Source organism: Parus major, chromosome 3 (genome assembly GCF_001522545.3).
Source record: "Parus major isolate Abel chromosome 3, Parus_major1.1, whole genome shotgun sequence".
NCBI classification, from domain to species: domain Eukaryota; kingdom Metazoa; phylum Chordata; class Aves; order Passeriformes; family Paridae; genus Parus; species Parus major.
The window spans coordinates 41,540,237-41,560,772 of NC_031770.1; the positions used below are offsets into that span (position 1 = coordinate 41,540,237).

General features: G+C 36.2%; 1 protein-coding gene across 4 annotated transcripts in view; it reads left to right on the top strand.

Annotated features, from left to right (window-relative positions):
* The window catches only part of TTC13 (tetratricopeptide repeat domain 13), a 39,094-nt gene extending 20,563 nt beyond the window's left edge, over positions 1-18,531 (top strand). For 2 of the 4 annotated variants that reach the window (XM_015622029.2, XM_033512655.1), the window contains 12 exons: positions 85-241; positions 513-643; positions 996-1,128; positions 1,624-1,716; positions 5,949-6,032; positions 7,527-7,611; positions 9,900-10,009; positions 11,329-11,464; positions 12,144-12,223; positions 13,376-13,454; positions 14,946-15,025; positions 18,381-18,531. In XM_015622029.2, the coding sequence (XP_015477515.1) occupies positions 85-241; positions 513-643; positions 996-1,128; positions 1,624-1,716; positions 5,949-6,032; positions 7,527-7,611; positions 9,900-10,009; positions 11,329-11,464; positions 12,144-12,223; positions 13,376-13,454; positions 14,946-15,025; positions 18,381-18,504 (1,292 nt within the window). In that variant the 3' untranslated portion in view covers positions 18,505-18,531. The remainder of the gene's footprint in view (positions 1-84; positions 242-512; positions 644-995; positions 1,129-1,623; positions 1,717-5,948; positions 6,033-7,526; positions 7,612-9,899; positions 10,010-11,328; positions 11,465-12,143; positions 12,224-13,375; positions 13,455-14,945; positions 15,026-18,380) is intronic. The other 2 variants (XM_015622030.2, XR_004496345.1) reach the window with 2 other exon arrangements.
* Positions 18,532-20,536: the final 2,005 nt, after the last annotated feature.

Sequence of the window (20,536 nt, forward strand, 5' to 3'; positions counted from 1 at the left end):
CATATAACCTGGTTACTGTTTTTGTGTAATGGCATAAGTAAACTGATTATTCAAACATTATTTAATTTGATTTCTTTCCTCCAGAGTACTCCAGATATTTGCATGCACATTTGGACACCCCTCTTACAGAGTATAATACTGATATAGATCTTCCTGGAAATTTCAAGGATCACTGGGCCAAAAATCTTCCTTTTCTTATAGAAAATTATGAAGAACAGCCAGGGTTACAGCCACATATAAAGTGAGAATTTTTTTATTTTTTTAAAGCCTCTTTTAAATGTAGAGGTCTGCCATTGAATTCAGTAAGACTGAATTCATTTGAAATATTGGGTGTAATTGCAACATACTGTCTATTTCAGTGGGCTGGGAGGAGGAATGAGTGTTCTTTATCCTGAGTTTAAGTGTTTCTCACACAAATGGTATTAATCTGTAAAATACAAATTTGTTTGCCAAATGCTTTCAGGGCTTTTATAGTCAAGCTATGTCTGATGCATGTTTTTCTCCTCTGTAAGAGATGTGTTATTTCAGAATTTTGAAAGCTATAAGCCTGATGTGCAAGAACTCATATGTGTAGCTGATCATCTGGGTTCCATGATGCAGTATGAGACACCAGGATTTCTTCCAAATAAAAGGATACATAGAGGTATACTGAAAATGCTCTGTAAATTTGAGGGGGCAGGGGGGGAAGTCATTGTGGTGATAATTGAATGCTATATCTTCTCTGTCTGCAAATTAGTTTTATGCTCTGTTTCTTTCAATTGAGATAAAATGTTTAAAATAAGCATTATGTCATTTTCTTGACCTAGCTGGGCACAGCTGGGAAATCAGAATCTCCAGAATCTCTGGAAATCAGACTTTTTGATGTTGTCCATTCTTTTTCTGTAAATACATTGCTTTCCTGCTTCAGTTTTCCTTTCTGTGCAAAACGGAGTATTTGGCTCTAATTGGTTTTCTGTTTCTGTTGTTGGTACCTCTGTCCTCCTGCCTCACCTCAGCAATGGGATTGGCCACTCTGGAAGTAATGCAAGCTGTGCTGCGGACTTGGGCAAACTCCAAAGTTCGGATGAATGGGAAAACCAGACTGATGCAGTGGAGAGATATGTTTGATATTGCTGTGAAGTGGCGAAGGTAATGCTCACAGAGGACAGAGAGCAAGCCTGGGTTGTTTGTCATAATGATGAGTGCTCCAGCTAACCAAAGGGCTGCAGTCATTGACAAGAAAATGAACACTTGCTGCCATTCTCTAACTAAAAAGGTTCAGATAAAAGAAAAGGATGGTGTAGGTACAAGGAGTGCCCTTCTTAAAATACTCCATTTTTCTTCTTCTGTAAAGGAGGGAAAAAATTGGAATAGCATTTTCCAGTTGAAGCAAAGCTGTGAGAGACCACAGGATCCATTGCAGCTAAGGCAAATAAAAACTTACAGTTTCTACTCCAGAAACATCAAATGTTTGAGTTGTATGGTTTTTATCAGAAAAAAACCCTGTGTTTCAGGAAAAGTTCTTTTCCATAATCTCTGAATTCTAGTTTTTGCTTAAAATCATTCTGTCTGTGAATAAAGCTGTATTAAAAATATGACATGGGTTGAAATGTGTGTCAATGTTGATGTCCTTTGTCTTTGCAGGATAGCTGACCCTGACCAGCCTGTGCTTTGGTTGGATCAAATGCCTGCCCGGAGCCTTAGCAGAGGTTTCAATAATCACATTAACTTAATCAGGTATGAGAGTTTTACCAAACAGTATTCCCACACATACTAAGGGATTGTGCCAGGAGTTACCAGCTCTTTATGAAACAGCATTTTACAGCATTGAATGCATATGTGTTAATTGTTTTACTTGAATATTTATTTTATGTCTTCTGATGGAATTTTATTTGATTTGTGTACAATTTTCCCTTATGACATTTCCTCTTTTCCCCAAATTTCAATTGTACAACCAGTTATAGCAGTACCTAACAAGGATCCAGAATATGCATATTTTCACATGCTGTTTTTGTTTCCCAAATAAGCTTAAATGTATAAAATTTATTAAGTTCATCATACTTGTAATTTTTGCAAATGCTGCCTCTTGAATGCAGTGGCAACAATATTGAAACAATGCTGCTCTATTAGCTTTAGTACCAATTTACAGTGAAGAGGAAAAACATAGTTCTCCAAGGCAGGCCAGAGTAAAGCAAAAATGACAAAACAAGTAACCTGTGAAAGATAATAGTTGCACTTACAAATAAAGGTAAAATTTAATAGATTCAACTACTGTTGTACGTTCCATCTTCTCCCATGCTGCAAAACTCTGTATTTGTAGTTATGACAGTCCTACCTCCTTTGAAGTGGTACAAGTGTGACAGACTCGATGTGGCAACATCACTGTCAATCACAGGAGCAGAGTGTGTTTGTGTAAGTAAATGCGTAGCCAGGTTTCATCTTATTCCACCCCCTCCTGGGAAATACTGAATCTTTGATCTGTCATTCTGCTTTTATGTATGTCTATCTCTTTATTCTTTGAGAATCTGTACTGAAGAAGGAGAATAAGGGAAACAAAGCCTTCTCAAGAATTATTTCAGGCAGAGAAGAATAGTGATGTTCTGATGTTCATATGCAGAGGCTAATGAGGATTTGTCCTCACTCTTCCTTCCAGTTTGTGGAATGGACCCTAGCAGCTTCTCCATTACTTTATGGAGTGGTTAATGCAGCATTAAACTCCAGTGCAGATCATTTATTTTGCAAGTTGTGCTGCTTTTTGAACAGTCTTGTGCTCAGGCTTATCTCTTCACTCAAGCCAAGTGTTACATTTGGGCTCTAAGCTGTTTCCATCTCTGCTGTTGCTGCATTTCTCTCTTGTTGTATGTACAATGCAGCAGAAACCACAGCCATCTTTACTTGGAGAGAGAGATGCATTGCATACTTCACCTGTTTCTTCATGGTTTTATTTCAAAATGGGAGAGTAAAAGCCTAACTTCTAGGTGATCTGTGTTGGCAGAAAGGCATTCATGTAACAACACTTAATTAACATCCTGAAACTGCAAACTGAACGTTTGCAGTTTCATATACTGAACGTTTAATCTGCAGAAATATGTAATTGTTCAGGATCTCTGTGTCAGGAACTCTTCTTTTGCAGTGGCCAGAGTACTTCACTTGTTTTCCTTTCATCAGAGAGTGCTGGCAAAACTGACAATGTACTGTTACAGCTGTTTTGGTTGTTTTATAGAAGTCTGAAATAAGCTTCATGAACGGTCAGAATTCTAGGCCCACAATGAACCTAATTCTAACCTTTTTGGTTTGGCTCAGCCTTGGCTTTTGGGGATCACATCAGCATTTTGGTTGTGCTTATTTGATAGCTAAGTAGTGGTTCTCTGAAAAACACTGGTTTGCTGCCTTTTTTGAAGAAACAATAAATTTAAAGCAGCCTAAATACCACTGCCTTAGGAGTTGCTCATGCTTTAGTACTGGATGGTGATTGCATTCTTTTTGACTCTGGAAACCTGTTCTGGTTTGGTCTTTCTGCAGCCTTAAGTAATAGCCACTTTCTTTGATGAGCTTTCTGTTGTGATGTGTTTCTGCTTTTGGCTCCATCCTGATTATTTCACATGATGTGAGGGATAGAATAAATGAACATACTAAGTGGTAATGGCTGTTTCTGTAAAATTTACTTTAGTTTTGAAGCATGTTCTAGTTCACTATGATTTCTAAATGACAATTTATTCTTAAAGAATTATGCAGATTTGTATAATTCCTTTTTTACATTACTCAGCTTGTAAAATGGCTGCTGATTGAAGAGACTAAAAGGGCACAGAGCCCCAATATCCTTTTCTTGATAACTGAGATGGCTTTATGGTCTTCTGACTATCCTGCAGGAAGATATACTTAGTTTTATAGTTTGGTTATGGTTTGAAAGTTATTCTCATACTCATTCTAAGGCTGAATTCTTTCTAAAATAGCATGGCTACCTGACAGCCAAGTATAACAGTAGATTTAGGCTGACAAATCATAGTTTGCATGGTTATTATTATGTATGCTAGGATAAAAGATGTTAGGCAAGAATTGTAACAACAGCAGTTGGGTGTTCTAGCATTTGTAGAAGATCTAATCATGCTGAGCTCAAACTGTATCTAGGTTTTATTTCATCTGAATTGTACACCAGGAATTTCTGTGGGCAGAAATACTTGGATTACTTGTCTGTTAGCACAACCTTTTTCTTTACTCAAATCCTTTCCATTGGAAGTCCAGTATTGATCAGTGATTCCTGTTAAATGAGTCTTGTAATGGAGGCATTAGCATTCAGTGTCTACTGAATTATTTTTTGTCTTTTCTAGAATGGCAAAATGTTTGGAGTGTGTCAGAAAATAAAAACCTTCTTTGGATTTTTTTTGGTGTCAATTTGGGGACCTTTTTTAAAAGATATATAAGAAATATCTTGCACTTCACAATTTTTGATAGGCTTTCAGATCTTAATGTTCTCAAGATGCAAATGTGTCAGCTGTCTCTTTGTTGGCCTATAGACAAGGGTGAATTTGGCTTATCTCCTTTCTGGCTTAAATGATCGAAGCTAGTAAGTTTGATTTAAAGTAAAGAAAATGTTTTGGAAAGCTTTCGTCATTTTCATAGACAAAGCAAGGATTTGTGATCAACTAAACATTAATGATATGCTTAATGTTCTTATAAATAAAAAGACACTCTGGAACACTGCAACTTTTGAATTCTTGGTGGTAGTGTTTACTAAACAAGAAGAAAGAGTGGGAATAAACACAAATTACTTCTGACCACCCAGTAAAAGTCTTTCTTGGTATGACACCTTCTAGATGGCCTTAGAGAGTGATAGGTCTGCTTTGGATGTGTTTTCCAAGATAACACTAAAGGAGAAGCCTTTATTACATTCCTTATACTGACACGCTACTGCCTGTTGTACAGATATTTTTTTAATACAGATGGAAAATGATGGGACGTACAACAAGGGCAAATTATGTATATTAGATTTGTCTTCATCCTTCTGCTTTCCCTGCCTCCCTTTCCTATGTGCAGATATGTATATGTGTTCTAATTCTGTTCAGTTTTTGAGGACTGATTCCACTGGTTTTCTGAGACTAGGCCTCCTAAGGTGAGATACTGTCAAGTGAGACATTAGACAGGGACTTGAGCTGCCAAAAATTCCCTTGAAGTGGAAAGAAAAAGCTAGGTGTACACAGCTTCCTGTGATTGACAGTGGTTTTGCTTCCTCAGAGAGCGATAACGCTTGCTTTATAAAATCTTGTTTTGTAGACTGGGAGAAGAGGAAGGACTCCTGCAAGTGCAGTAATGGTATGTAATTTTTCCTCTCAGAGTGGTTATAATCCTAACAGGTTTCTACCACATTTTAATGTTGATTTTTTTTTTTTTTTTACTTAGTAGTCCAAAGGAAAAAAACACCACCTTTTTAATGTTTTTGGTTTTCAGTTACCACTTGTAACTGTTGGGATCAAAAGGGAAATTACTTCAATATAGAGGGACACAGGTGATTAAGGAAAAATATCTGAGGACAGTCAGAGCAGATCAACATGTATATTGGCAAATATGTAAACTAGAGAATGTTGGTTCTCTAAATGTGCAAATTGAGAATTCTTTTCTCAGTTGTCTTGTATCTGTGAGTCTAGGGAAGATTATATCTTGTACAAATTGATAATTGTCTTATAGATAAGATTTGCTGGCATCAGGCACACTAAAAATGGGGAAATACGCATGGAATGTACTTTTTCAGAGAACAACAATTCTAATGGTATATGAATTTGAGCAAGTTCACGATGTAATCTGTATTTAAAATGGGGGATTGGCAATTCACCACAAAGATAAACCCTACGTGGGTCTTTAATTTACAGAGCAACTGTGAATAAAATTGTATCAAATATTAATGAGTAATATTTGTGTCCTGGAATGTTGGATTGAAAAACAAGACTTTAAAAAACCCTTTATTTTCTTTGTAGGGGACAGGTCATTAACATGCGGTACTTGGAATACTTTGAGAAAATTCTTCATTTTATCAAAGACAGGATCCTTGTTTATCATGGGTAAATTACAACTTTTTTTCCCCCTGCTTTATTCACCTGGTAATAATGATCTGAAATTTATGTAATACTAATTTCACAAAGTCTGAAAGATTTTTTTTTTTTCTTAGTTTAGTAAGTTCTGGTTTCTGTAATATATACAATTGTTTTAATTCCTGTTGGAAATGGAAAATTGTATTCATTGCCACGTAAAGAAACTTAAACCAATAGGGAAAAAAACCCTTGTGAATTACAGTGTACCTAGAAACAAATAACTGTTTTGAATTTGTAGCCATGGTTCTGTCATGATTTGATCTCTATGTTTTTAAGTATATGATTTATTAAAGATGTTAGGTTTCCTCCTGGTAGAATCAAGTACCGAGACACTGACTATTGAGATTAGTTTGTTAAGAAGTGTGGAAAAAAAGAGAAAAGAAGATATGGAAAGTAATTTTCATTGAGACAGGTGTTTGACAATTAGTTTTAAATGAGCATGGAATCTTTACCGTTACATAGATGGCTTGGTAGGTGCTGTCTTGGAACTGAAGAGAGTTGTAGACTCTTGAATGAAATAATATGACTAAAGGTAATATGAAAATTGATGTTGGCATCTGTACAGAATACTGTGGCTCAGTATTCTGATAACATAAACTAAAAAACTCTTTTAGTTTAAACTTTTTTAAGTTAAAGCTTTTTAACTTTAAAAAGTTTTAAAACTTTCTTAGCTTTTTAATTTTCCTTTGGCCTGGTAACTTTCATTAAATACTGAGTTTTGTTTTTCAATCTCATTATGCTATTTAAATATCAGAAGATGAAAGTGCAGAAAATCCTTGAAAATGATCAAATTTTAGAAATTTATGATAATTGCTGAAAATAAGTAAGTTCTGTAGTATTTGGCAGTCTGTCGTCTGTTGCTAGGAAGTTTGTTTAGAGTAAACCCAGTAGCATTTGACCTTAAACCGCACCAATTTGTGGTGTGATTCATAAAATAATTCTGTTCTTAAAATCTGGAATAGTGTAATTAATAATTATAAGAACAGTAATTCAGCAGGTTTCTTCATGATGCAACTGTGCCTGCATCTGAAGTATTTACTTACCTTGAAGGCTACACAGATGCATGTATTTTGTGAAGAATATTTCTGGTTTTAATGCTCTTCTACTTCCATCTTTCCTTACCTAGAACCCCCTGCTCACACACACTCATGCAAAGACTGTTTGATGCTTTAGAGTGGCCAATAGCAAGAGTAAGATAGAGCAGTTGATTAGAGTAAGATAAATCTGAATTCTGAAATTGAAGTTTGAAGCTGAAAAAAATAAGCTGATCTGATATATGAGAAAAGTGTTTTTTGAAATATAGGAGGAGAGCATGTGGACAAGCATAAAGGAACTAATTTTCAGAAAAGAAATATTTAACTTTCAATAACTTACTTCACTGTGGCTGATTATGTTAAAGGTATGTGAATTTCCAGAAATGCTACATGTGTTCAACTGCTCTATTTAATATTTAATTTTTTCCAGTGCTAATAATCCAAAAGGACTGCTAGAGGTTCGGGAAGCTTTGGAAAAGGTGCATAAAGTAGAAGATCTTCTTCCCATAATGAAGGTAAATTACAGAAAAACTTTAATATGTGGTAAAAATCACAAAATGTGTTCTGGGAGATACTCAATTCCTGAAAATAAAACCATTGTATATAAGCTTAAATGAGTAACTGGAAACACTAGCTCACATTATTCCAAATCTGCATGTGTAGGGTTGGACCTCCCCTTTGATATGTGCAAATGGTTTGAAATCCTTGGCCTAATTGTGAACTGGTAACAAAATTATGGGAAACCAAAACGTTAAATCTAGTTCTTGGAAGCCAGCCTTTTCAACCAAGAGGGTTTGTGGTCAGATCTGCTATAGTGGGCTCACTCTGTGCCTGTTCAATAGGAAGGAGAAAAATTGATAGATGTGCCTGAAAGATTAGGAATATGGAAGCTCTTTTTACTTTTGGTCCATTGGTGCAGCTCAGTATGTGCTGGGGCTGGCACGGGGAAGTGGGGTAATTGTTGCCCTTTGTGACTGATAGCTAAAATAAAGTCCTGGATTAAATTTTTGAGCTTAGGAAGACTTGGCAAAACAGGAGTGGGAAACTTGCAGGTTTTCTTCCTGCTGCTGGTGATCTTTGTAGAAAGGCTTTGGATGTATGACCTGCAAAATGATTTATACTCTTACCGCAACTTGAGTAGTAAGGCTTGAGCTGAATTTAAGAAAGTCGTTCCCCTTTTCCCCCATTTCACCAAATTTATCTAGGGTGAGCAGTGTGTAAGTATTTGGGGGCTGGGGAAACAAATTGACAGTGAGTCTTTTTAAAGGATTGTAGAGAAATTTGATTGGAGCAGAAGAAAATTTGGGAAGAAAGAGTTATGCTGAATAGAGACAAATTCTTTACCTTCTTATCTTGTGTGTCCACCCTGGAATTTTGTATCTAAGCAAAGCAGCTGGGTTGCCATAGAGCAGAGATCTCTGAGGCTGCCTTGCTGCTACTCCTGACAGATTGTCTGGGTTTGGATGTGTTCTTGGTACTAGTGATCACTCGTGCACTACAGTTAATTTTGCAGGAGCTACATGGCTGAAGCACTACACTTTTCTATGGGTTTTTATAATGTGTTGTTAATATGTGTTCTTTGAAGACACCCTAATTTCAGAGGTCCCTATGATATTACTATCTTATTCTGGGGTTTGAAAGATGAAGCCAAATAGATATGAACTGAATCTAAACAAAAGCTTTTGCTAAAGAGGTTGTAGATATTGGGGTGGATGGACAACTAAGTGTTCCTTACTCGCACACAAATGTGGAAGTAGGACCCCATAGAGCATCTAATGTGGTTACTTTGGAATTGTTGGCCAGAAAAATGCTACTAGTGGAGTTAAAAATACATGTTACTCCAAGAGAATAATGAAAATATGTAAACATAGTGGACTGCACATTATTGTTTCAAAGTAAATGTCTCAACTGGCAGCAAATATTCTTCCCAGTTTCCATACTTGTACATTTTGGTCTGGTTTGAGTCTCTTGCATCCCATTCCAAACTATAAACGTGGAATGTTGTCTCATTAAAAGCTTTTTGTTCCTTTAACAAAAATGCAGATTCTCTTGAAATAAAACACCCTGGATCACAGGTTTTGGCTTAATGCAAATAACTGCCTGAGTAAACACTAGTGCATATTAGCCATTATTAGTGCCTAAATAAAATAAATATCTTTCTCACAGTGATGTAATTTGGTTATTTGGGTAGCTAACGGAAAGCTGGGCTTTTGGCTTTACTTAAATGCAGTTCTGCCTGGTTTATACAACTCTCTGGCTACAGTGTTACTCTTAGATAATGTAGCTTTGTAAAATTTTTAAACTTGGAGATATTTTCCTTCTGATAAGGATAAACATCAATTGAAACTGGATGACAGTTAAGAAACTGTTGCTTTGAGTTGTATTCTGGAATTCACACTTGGACTAATGCAGCCACTTCTTAGTGTAAACATAAAATGGGGTCTCAAATTCCTGCTTTTCCATTTACATTGTTGCACCAAAAGGTTACCATCAGCATGCAATTTGGGAAAGAATCTTTACAACTTGAACTGCTTTGTACCATTGCTTTTCATAATCAGCACATTTTATTCACTATTTAGTTATAAAGTTGAATGCTACTATACCTCACTCAGTATTTATGGTTTCCATTCAGAAGGAAATAAAGGATGAATGAAATAAAGTCTCTGACAGTAACTTTGTTCTGTTCCCTAAGTTTGTCCACGTTCATTTCTACTACATGTATTTTATTTGCTTCAAAGCAATAGCTAGGCAGTCTCTGTCTCTGCTACCTCTAATATTACTTTTTTTTTTTTTCTTTTGAAAGCAGTTTAACAGTAAAACCAGAGATGGGTTCACTGTGAACACAAAAGTCCCCAGCCTGAAGGATCAAGGGAAAGAATATGATGGATTCACAATTACAATAACAGGAGATAAGTACGTTTGCTGTTTTAAGGGGTTAGGGTACATTAAGCAGTGATGAACTATTAGGAATTAATTGTCTGAAATGCCATTTCTGCTCACATAAAGTGGGTTTTGTTTATCGCTAGTGGCATTTTTGTAAATAACTAAAGTTTATTCATTTGAGGACTTGATTTGTGTTTTTGACAAAAAGGGAATATGGATAACACCCATGGTACTGAGTTGATTCTCTAACATACAGCACAAAAGTGAAAAGATACATTGTTTTTCAGCTTTGGCTAAAAAATGCCTAAAGGGGAAAAAATATCAAATACCTCAGTCTTTATACATATCAAAATTAATTTCTTCTTGTGAGACCTTGTCTTTTGTGTTGACTGAGAAGTCCTGAATGGACTTGAAATTTCTGTGATCTAAGAATAGATTACAGTGTCTTCTGTGTGAGATTTTTGCCTTTTTCATGTTTGAGATGTTTGCAGACCTTTTATCTGCATGTGAAAATTTAAATAGTACCTGAATGTATGAGAATACAATCAAGAGGCTTTGGGTCACTCTCTGGGTGAGATAGTAAATGTCTCACTTTGTGGATTCTGCTTCTTTGTCCTTCTGAAAAATGAGCAAGTCTGAAGCTCAGAAGTACTGTCATACTATAAAATAAAAAAAAAATTAAAACTAAAGTTAAAATTCAATGGATTGGGATTTTGCTCAGAATTTGTGTATTTTCAATGAGTGGCATGGAATCCATACGTATCTGCTAAAATGTTAATGTGTCTTGTTTTTTTTATTTTACATTCTAAATCACAGGCTTATATATGGTGAAAGGACATTAAATTCATGGCTTCACTATTTTGAGGAAAATATTTTGGTGTCAGTAAATAGCCTAACTTAGTCCTGGACAAACTTTGTTTTGTATCATTCAGTCTGGAATTCAGTTTGGAACTGCTTTATAACAAAACAAGACATGCTATACAAAAAAATCCTGTGAAGATATTTTAAAATTTAATATTTCTTGTTTTTCACCCATTTAAGTGAAATGGGTAATTTAAGTGAAACACTAATGCTTGTCAGGTATTCTTCAGTGGAAATACTTCATCTGTGATTAGGTGGCAGTCTTTATATATTCTTTCAAACTTAGACTGTGATGTAGCATTTTTAATTCAGTGATTTGGTTTTTTTTTTAAATTAAATGAGAAGTTATGCAAATAATCTCCAGCTTAAGAAAGATGATAGGAAAATGGTGGTGTGTAACTGTATTAGATTTGTAATTTACCCTAGATATGCATCATGTTCTGTCCAAAAAATGTCTTACCTCCTTTTGTTTTTCATCTGCTTAACAGAGTGGGAAACATACTATTTTCAGTAGAAACTCAGACAACAGAAGAGAGAACACAGCTGTATCATGCAGAAATAGATGCACTATATAAGGATCTAACAGCTAAAGGAAAAATTCTAATTCTGTCTGCAGAGCTGGGGGTAAGGCTGTTCAGGGAATTATTAATTTTTTGAAAAAGCCTTTTATGTTTTTATACACACTGTTTATTAGTCCCTGTTCTAGTACTTTTTGAAAGAGTTCTTAGGTAATAAAGTTACATAAACCAAATTATGACAAATACCATAAGAAGTTGCTATAATTCTGTCTGTTAGTTTAAAATTTGCTGTGCTTTGCCTGTAGTACTAGAGAGTGTCCCAGCAAGGTCTCAATATCACAGTCTGTTCTGGTTTTTTCTTATTTTTTTCATGGGTCTGTGTTCACCTTTGCCTTCATTCCTATAAGCCCTGTTTAGGATTTGGCTCATGGTGGTTACATATAAGATGAGTAACACAAATTTGTGAGAAGCACTAGAATTGTGTTGTGTTGATTTGATGTGCTTGGACAATCGGACTGCATTCAAGCTTGTGCTTTTTCTTTTTCATCCTTTAATAAGTGTGTAGATGAAGTGTGTTTCACCTAAATGTTAAAGACACAACAAAGTAGCTTGTGTAAACATCTGTTAATCAGACTTCAACTTCACAGTTTGACATTTTCACATTTGAAATGGTTCTTAAAAAATAATTGTGGTAATGTAAGACTTTGCAATGTGTACCTTTACACATTAAGGTATTATCTGGCAATTAAATTATCTCTAATTCATGCCTTTTTTTTTCCTCTTAGGAAGTAGATGCTGTTTGCAACTTGATCCTATCACTAGTTTATTACTTCTATAATTTAATGCCACTTTCCAGAGGATCTAGGTAAGTGTTGGTATTCATCATGTCTGTTACCTTGAATGCCTAATGTACGATGTCCATGTCTTGTGGTATCTTAATGCATTATTTTTTAATATTAATATTACTTCTAATAGAGCTGTGTGCCATGCACAGCCTCTCCTTTTGTGCTGCTGTGACAACGGGAACTGACTTGGTACTGTTTTAGAAGTTAGTTTGTAATTGCTGATGGGAACTATTCAAAGCTGCATGTATTTTTAAAATGATGAGTAGTCTGTATTTATAGACATCAGCTCACACACTGAGAAGCGTAATTTTTAAATTGTAATGCTTGTTTTTCTATTCCATATTGTATCACACCACTAATTTCACTTAGGAAGGTTTGCTGAAATGTGTGTTGATGAAATGTACTTTGGGATAACTTATTTTAATGAAAAACACTAAAATATTATTTTACCAAATTGTTGCAACTGTTAGGGTCCCAAAGTGAAACCGTAGGATTAAGTTCCATATGTCACAGAACTCTTCAACTGGAATTCCAGTTTAATGCAAACCTACTTGCATCTAAGACTGTTCCGAATCTCTGTTCAACAAAGCACTTAAGCACTTAACATCTTTGAATCTTAGTCTCAGATACAGTTCAGTATGAAAAAAACCCTGAGATTTTGGGATTTTTTTAATCAGATTTTGTGTTTACCTTATAGAATGTAAAAATTAGGACAAATTGTCTGTGATTCACTGTTAAAAAAAATTAAGTTAAAAATTAAATAACTGAACAGCTTTATAGTGCCTCTAGCTTTCTCGCAGTAGGGTTCATAAACACTTCTGGGCTACAGCTGATCTTCTTGGGAACAGGAGTCTGCTTTGTTTTCAGCCCTGTGGAGTCTTAAGAACTCCAATGTCTGAAAACACAGGTCTGATTAATGTAGAAACAGTAGTAAAACTCCATAGGTTTATAACTTCATTCTCATGATGTTTGATAGTTACAGCGATTTCACTTTTAAATTGTTTTCTCCTTGATTGTTTTTTTTTTTTTTTTTCTCCTTCTAAAGTAACTAGCACAGTAATCTTTGGTAGCCTTCTATGAAACAATACTATGTTCCATTTCTTTTGTAGTCTAAAATAGCATTATGGAAAGACTTCAACTCCAATTTGTTGCTTTTAATTTTATTCTTTTAGTGTGATAGCTTATTCAGTGATCATGGGAGCATTAATGGCAAGTGGAAAAGAAGTATCAGGAAAAATCCCTAAAGGAAAGGCAAGTATCAAAATATCAAAGTACATTAACTCAGTCTTGATGGAGGAACTTACACTTGTAAATGTGGGGAAAGAGCTGTAAGAATGAACAGAAGTTGCATGTTTATTTGCTGGAGATGGGTCAGCTGCATGCTATGATGTCTTGCAACCTGAGAGAATGTTGAAAATTCCATTGCTATTCTGACAGCAGGTGAATTTGGAGATGGTGTACACAATAATTTGGATTAGTCAAATTGTAGCAGTCTGGTCCCACAGGAATTACAAATCTGTTACTGAAGCATTTCCAGTGTGCTGAGCTGCTCTTTTCAGCTTGCTTTGAAAAGGGTTCTGAGAATAGTGGGGCAGAATTAGTGACTCTTCTGGTGTACAGCAGATTTTCTGTCCGTACTCTCAGTGTACTGTAGAGCTTTTAGGGCTTGGTTAGTAGAAATGGATTTGCAACTTCTCTTGATTTCTCCTTCCCCTCTGCATTCTGCTGAAGTTAAACTAAGTCCTACTTTTTAAGTGACTACATTTGAATATTATACCACTTTGTTTAATAAAGGATTTCCTTTTCTTTGACATTTGTTTGTTAGCTGTATTACCTTTTTAGCATGAAAGGAGTGAGAACACCTCTATTTCTTTAATGTATTGTAAAAATAATCAGTAAAATTCCCATGAGAATCCAAGTTGTTGAAGAAAATACCCTACATGGATAACTGAAGAAAGGGTGATTTTCTCTTTTGTTCTAGAAAGCCCAGAAAACAATGTACTCCTTTGAGTGCAATGAACTCTAGTAGCTTTTCAGAGCATACAGCATTTGCTTAGCAGTAAGAAAGCTTCTTTTCAGTACACCATTAAGCTGGAGTCTTCCCCATTCTGTGGGAGTTCAACCTAAGGTAAAATACTTCTGTGGGGTTTCTTAAGTATTTTCTTAGGACTTGATAGAGTAGTACTTTGCAGACTGGTTTTATGCAGGCAAGCAGAGTTTCAGGATTACTACTAAGCAGGATTTCTGACTCACAGGACATCTTTACATTTGAGGGTTTTTCCTGAAACAGAGTCCCTGTATACAAATAAGCCTGTTTTTTAGAAAAGCTTTCATAACATGGAAGAGATTAAGTGAAACTGGAGATTATTTTTTTGCCAGAGTTGTTAGAAGGGCTAAGCTGACTTATGACAACATGTATTTTCAGGCTGCTCTGAAGTCAAAGGTGCACAGTAGCCAAGAGTCCTGTTGTTGTTTGGCGAGTCATTCAGTAGCCATGGCCAGTGTAACTTCAGTGTTGGTTGTGTTGAGGTGTGCAAACATTACAGAGAATTTTAGTGCCTGGTTTGAATGCTGACTTCAAATGGATGGTGAGGGACAAAGTAGTCAGGGCACAGACTGGTTTGTAGGCTTATTCCTGTCTTACCAAGAGCATAGGTAGAAAAGCTTCAAAGCCCTTCCTGAAGTTTGAGAATTTAAAAATTCTGTAATTTCTTAAAATCTCTTGTTTTCTTGCATTTTCAGCTGGTTGATTTTGAAGCCATGACAGCACCAGGGTCTGAAGCTTTTAGCAAAATAGCAAGGAGCTGGATGAATCTAAAAAGGTAAATCCTTTTGTTCAGATGGGGGAATAAAATATGAAAGACTGTATGTAAAATGCAAACCTATACTAAGAAATGTTTCTTAGAAATTACGAGTTTAATAAAGGATTCAGTGTATTTTTAACGATGTTTAAGAATTGAGACAAGATTTGCATTTACACACACAGTAATGTATTTCTAGTCTAACAGAGTAGTTAATAGTCTAGATATTCAGTTATGTGACTATTATCCTCTGAGGAAATTATTTGGGTTAATATCTTCTTCATTTTATCCAGAGGGCCAAATTTGTTTTTTATATTATTGTTTATCATTAGTAGATCTGGCAATGAGTGAACAAAGCAATGGGAAATTTTGATCCTTTTTAAAAAATTAGTATGGGTCTCTTCAAACTTGACATCCAGTGTCATTTGCTTATATCCATTAGTTCTATTTTGATTCGGAGATTAATTCAAAGTAGGAAGATATTTCGAGCATGGAGAATTACATTACTTAGTATAGGTGCATGACTTTTGTGCAATGCTTCAAATTTTTGATTTTTATATGAATTTATAATTTAATACTGCATACATTGACAAGGAATTAATATTATGAATTGGGTGCATTTGATTGGTCCCCTAGTTGTTATTCCCCATATAAAATCTAAAAATCAGGCCAGATACAACACCAGTTCTAGTATGCTTCAAGTCAGGGTCAAGACACTTAAAAGGTTCTGAGGGAATTGGCCAAGGTCCTTACAGGGCAATCTATAATCATGGAAATATGGTGCACATCAGGGGACATTCTTGGCTACTGCAGGAAAGGAAGTCTTGGGTTCCTCTTCAGGAAGGCCAAAAGGAAACGCAGAGAAACTCTAGGCTGGTTAGCCTCATTTTGATCCCTGGGAAAGTCATGAAGTGAGTCCTCTAGGAAAGCATTTCAGTTGATATGAAGGAAAAAGTCACAGAAAACAATCAACATGAGCTTACCAAATATTCTGTCACCCAATGATGGTTTTCTGTGGTAAAAACTGTCTTTTGGGGATGAAGAGAGCAATCATCATTGTTCAGTTTTACTTCAGCAAGGGTCCCACATTACTCCCATATCAAGATAGCACATTATGTTCTGGACAAAAGAACAGCTAGCTGGTTTAAGATGATGTTTGGATGATAAGATTTAGCAGGTACTCAGCACTTTGGAGCACACTTAAAATATTGCATTCAGCAGCAGTAAAGACTGTAATAAACCAGAACAGATTTGGTACAGAGCCATGAATACGGCCAGTGGTCTGGAGTACATGCCTTAACAGGAGAGAATTGGGCTTGTTCAGCCTGGAGAAGATAAGGCTTTGATCTAAGAGCAGCTCTGCAGGACCTGTGAGTCCTTGGTGGGAAGACAAAAAGTAATGTGCATGAATTGACAACATTTAGACTTGGCATAATCTTTTCATTAGAAGACTGCCCAAAGAGGCTGTGCAGTCTCCACCCCTAGAGATTTTCAAGATTTGGCAGGACGTAGCCCTGACACCCTGATTTGACTTCTTGGTTGAAGAACAGGATCTTAGATCCTGTATCTCCTGAGGTCTGGTCCAGCTTCCTAGGGACTGTGGAACTCTGCAGCTGCTTTTAAGTGCCAAACATCTCATACCGATTAGTGTTGTTTAACTTGATTATCAGGGGTTCTGAGCCTGGTGAATTTCACTAGACTATAAATCTTTGTCAAACTTAGGCTAAAAATCTGCTTGTGAATTCGTATTCATTAAGAAGTGATATTTCTAAACTACAGCTGTAGAAGCTGTGGTTTTTATTAAAAGTAGTCTGCACAAATATTGAGACACGCTTGTCTTGGAAATACAAAATATTTATGGTTCCCACATTTTTTTTCCTGTAATTCTCTCAGTTATATACTCTTCTTTATTGATCTTCTGTCATGCTGGTTTTGGTTTTGTGGTTTTGTTGTTTGTTTTTTGGGGTTTTTTTTTGAAGACATATCTTTACCAAAGAGAAACTTCCTTCTTGGGATTAAAGTCAGCTTAAGACATTTCAGTGCTACCCATGTGTTTCTGACTCCCTCAGCTGTACTGTTGAAACTTTTGGGAATCCATGTCAAACCAGATCAAGGAAGTCCTTCATGTTAAAAATAACCTTGCCAAAACAATTTATTTTTAATCAATACCATTTTGTAGTATAATAGAACCTAGAGAATTGCTGGGTCAAATTAGAAATGTATAATAGGTGAGGAAATGAGCCAGAGTGGAAAAAATACTAAAGCTGACTTTGCTGAGAAAAAAAAAATAAAAAAATCTGAAGAACTGCAGCCCAAAGGACTTGATGTAATAATATGAAGGTAATTAGGCTAATTTGTCTGTGGTAGACAAATAATAGTGAATATGGTAATTAAGGCTGGAAGACTTAACACAATATATTTTTTCTTTAATTTCTGCTGCTTTTGAAAGCTCCTCTATGTAGACACTGTTTTCATTCTGTATGGTGATGGAGTAGTCATGAAAAGCAAGAGCTGTTTGTGAGCAACAGATTCTGAGAATCATTGAATCATTATGGTTGGAAAAAGCTTTAAGATCATGGAATCCAACTGAATCCAACTGCTAACCTGGCACACTGTGTTCACCACTAAACCATGGGCCCAAATGCTGCATCTGTACATTTTTGTTGACTTCCAGGGATGGTGATTGCACCATTTCCCTGGGCAGCTTATTCCAATCTCTTCACCCTTCCCATGAAGAAATATTTCCTAATATCCAGTCTAAACCTTTGCTGGCACAACTTGAGCTCATTTCCTCTGGTCTTGTCCCATGTTAAGCTAAGACAAGAGACCAAGCCCAACCTGGCTGCACCCTCCTTTCAGGTGGTTGTAGAGAGCAATAAGGTCACCCCTGAGCCTCCTTTTCCACAGGCTAAACAACCCCAGCTCCCTCAGCTGCTTCTCCTAAGACTTGTGCTCCAAACCCTCCACCAGCTCTTGTCCTTCTCTGGACTCACTCCAGCACCTCAGTGTCCTTTTTACAGTGAGGTGTCTAAAACTGGACACAGGACTTGAGGTGTGGCCTCACCAGTGCCCAGTACAGGGGGTCAGTCACTTCCCTGGTCCTGCTGGCCACACCATTGCTGGCAGAGGCCAGGATGCCACTGGCCTTCTTGGCCACACTGCTGGCTGATGTTCAGCTGCTGTCCAGCACCACACAGGTCCTTCTCTTCCCAGAAGCTTTCAGCCACTCTGCCCCAAGCCTGTTGCATGGGGTTGATCTTGACACAGGTCCCAAATTTGTTGGAGAAGGGGATGAAGAGAAGTCTAAATTAATGTGTTAACTTGCAGGTAAATTATAAAACTCATAAAAAATAATGGGTTTTTTCTTCTCTTTCAGTATTTCACCTTCTTACAAGAGCCTACCATCAGTATCAGAGACTTTTCCAACCCTGAGAACAATGATTGAAGTACTAAATACAGATTCATCTCATTGTCTAAAAAAAACTATAGTTGTTGTATAATTTATACAAATAAAAGGCCAAGAGGTACTGCTTCGTAAATTATTTTGAATGGAAAATTATGGTCAAAATGGTTTGATTTTGTTTTTTTTCTTTTATAATAGAACAGACTTGACTGTTTATCACCAGTAAAAGAAATCTTTCTGTGACCAATAATATTAAAAGGGCAAAAAGCAGAACAACTGCTTTTTCATATTAAGACACTCTAACAGAAAGAGTTATTCAGGTGCCAAACTGAAGAGCAAGTAAGAAACTTGATCACTGTTACAAGCTGAGCATACTGCAGATGAAAATTTATTAAAAAAACCCAGAAAAGTAATCTTCATTAGAAATAATACTATACTACTTCTTACTGGGTTTTTTTTTTCAAAGCCTCTGACTTCTGCACAGAATACTTAGAGCTCTACCATGTGTGAGTAACTGGAGAATACTCAGACATTTCATGTCGTGTAGTCCAGTGAAGGAACAGATGTCAGCTTTAAAGAATGGGGTTCAGGGAAACATCATTTGGAAACAAAACCGAACCAATTACTTATTTGGAGTTAAGCTCTGGGTGAGTCAGTGTCAGAAACACAACAATCTCCCTTTCCAAATACTCACTGATGGTGGTGGTTGGCAAAAGTTAAGAGATTGACAGGATTGAAATATATTGGGAGCACTAGCTAGTTTTCCTTGAGTTGTTTTTGTTGGACAGACTTGGCAGCATTCTGGAAAGGCAGATTTCTTTAATCAAACCATAATAAAGGCAAATTTGACCACTTGTCTATTTAGTACTTAGGAACATGAACTCTAAACTTTCTTGATCAGAATTTCTGTAAAGGGCAAAAGTAGGTATTTCTTTTCAAGCAAGGATAAATGAGGCTTCTAAGTTTTCATAGAAAGAATTGGGATGCTCTCATTTTGTGGCATAGGTATTCCCAAAATTCTATTCTTGAGTACCTTCTTCTATCTCACTAGAAATAAGCACTATTTGCTTCTTCTGTTTTACAAGTCTAAAAGTTTAAGAAACCTCTACTACATTTCATTGAGGAGGAAAGGAGTTGTTATTTTCCTGGAAAAACAGCAGCCTGAGAAATATGCCTAACTTTATACCTTGATTGTGTTCTAATGGGATCTTCTAAGCCTATAAGTTTTGTTATGCCTTCTATTATTCATTGAGAAAGGGGAATTATATTGGCACTTGACCAGACAATCTTGAGAACTATAAAAAGGAGGGTGGTTTGTTTTGGAGATTAGACCAGAGGGTGGAGAAGTGGTGATGGGGAAGAAAAAAACTGCCTGGGCAAACAAACCATGTACAATTGTCTGGGTTTCCTCATCCTCATTTCTTACTCCTGTGACTGACTTCATCCCCAGCCCCTGGTGGCAGACAAAAGAGATTAATGGGGTAATGTGTATTACACCTCTTATGAGTGTGTGTGTGTGTGTGCCTGCAAACGTGTTTCCAAGGCTTCTTTTTCTGGGCGTGATGCAGATGACTAAGAAAGAAAGCGACCTCAAGTCAAGTGCTCTCAAACAAGTTTAACAAACAAAACAGGATTATATAACTGGGCTGGTATGTGATGACTTGGGGAACTGTAATTATGTCCTAAGAATCAAGTATGTGGAGAAATCTAATTATCATTTTCCATCCTCTTCTGTATCAGCTGGTCTAGCGATACCATTTGAACTCTTAAATGGGAACATTAATGTATTGCAGCCCCAGTCATTTATCTATTAAGAATGATACTAAAGAAATCAAAATGAGGGGAAAAAAATAGGCTAAGCAATGAAAAACCATTAATCTGAACCCAAATTTTTTTTCTACTTTGTAATATATTTTGAAGATAATAAATATTCCCCTGCAACTACCTAGCCAAAAGTCAAAATAGATTTAGTCTCACATAAATCTTCTGACATATTTGCCTATCTTAGGTAAGCTTGGGATTTTTGTGGATTTGGTTTTTTTTAGCAGGGGATTTTTATTTTTATTTTTTTTTTGTGGAAAGGAACTATGCTTTCCCCATCCCACCCCGGGAGACTGGTCATCTTTTGG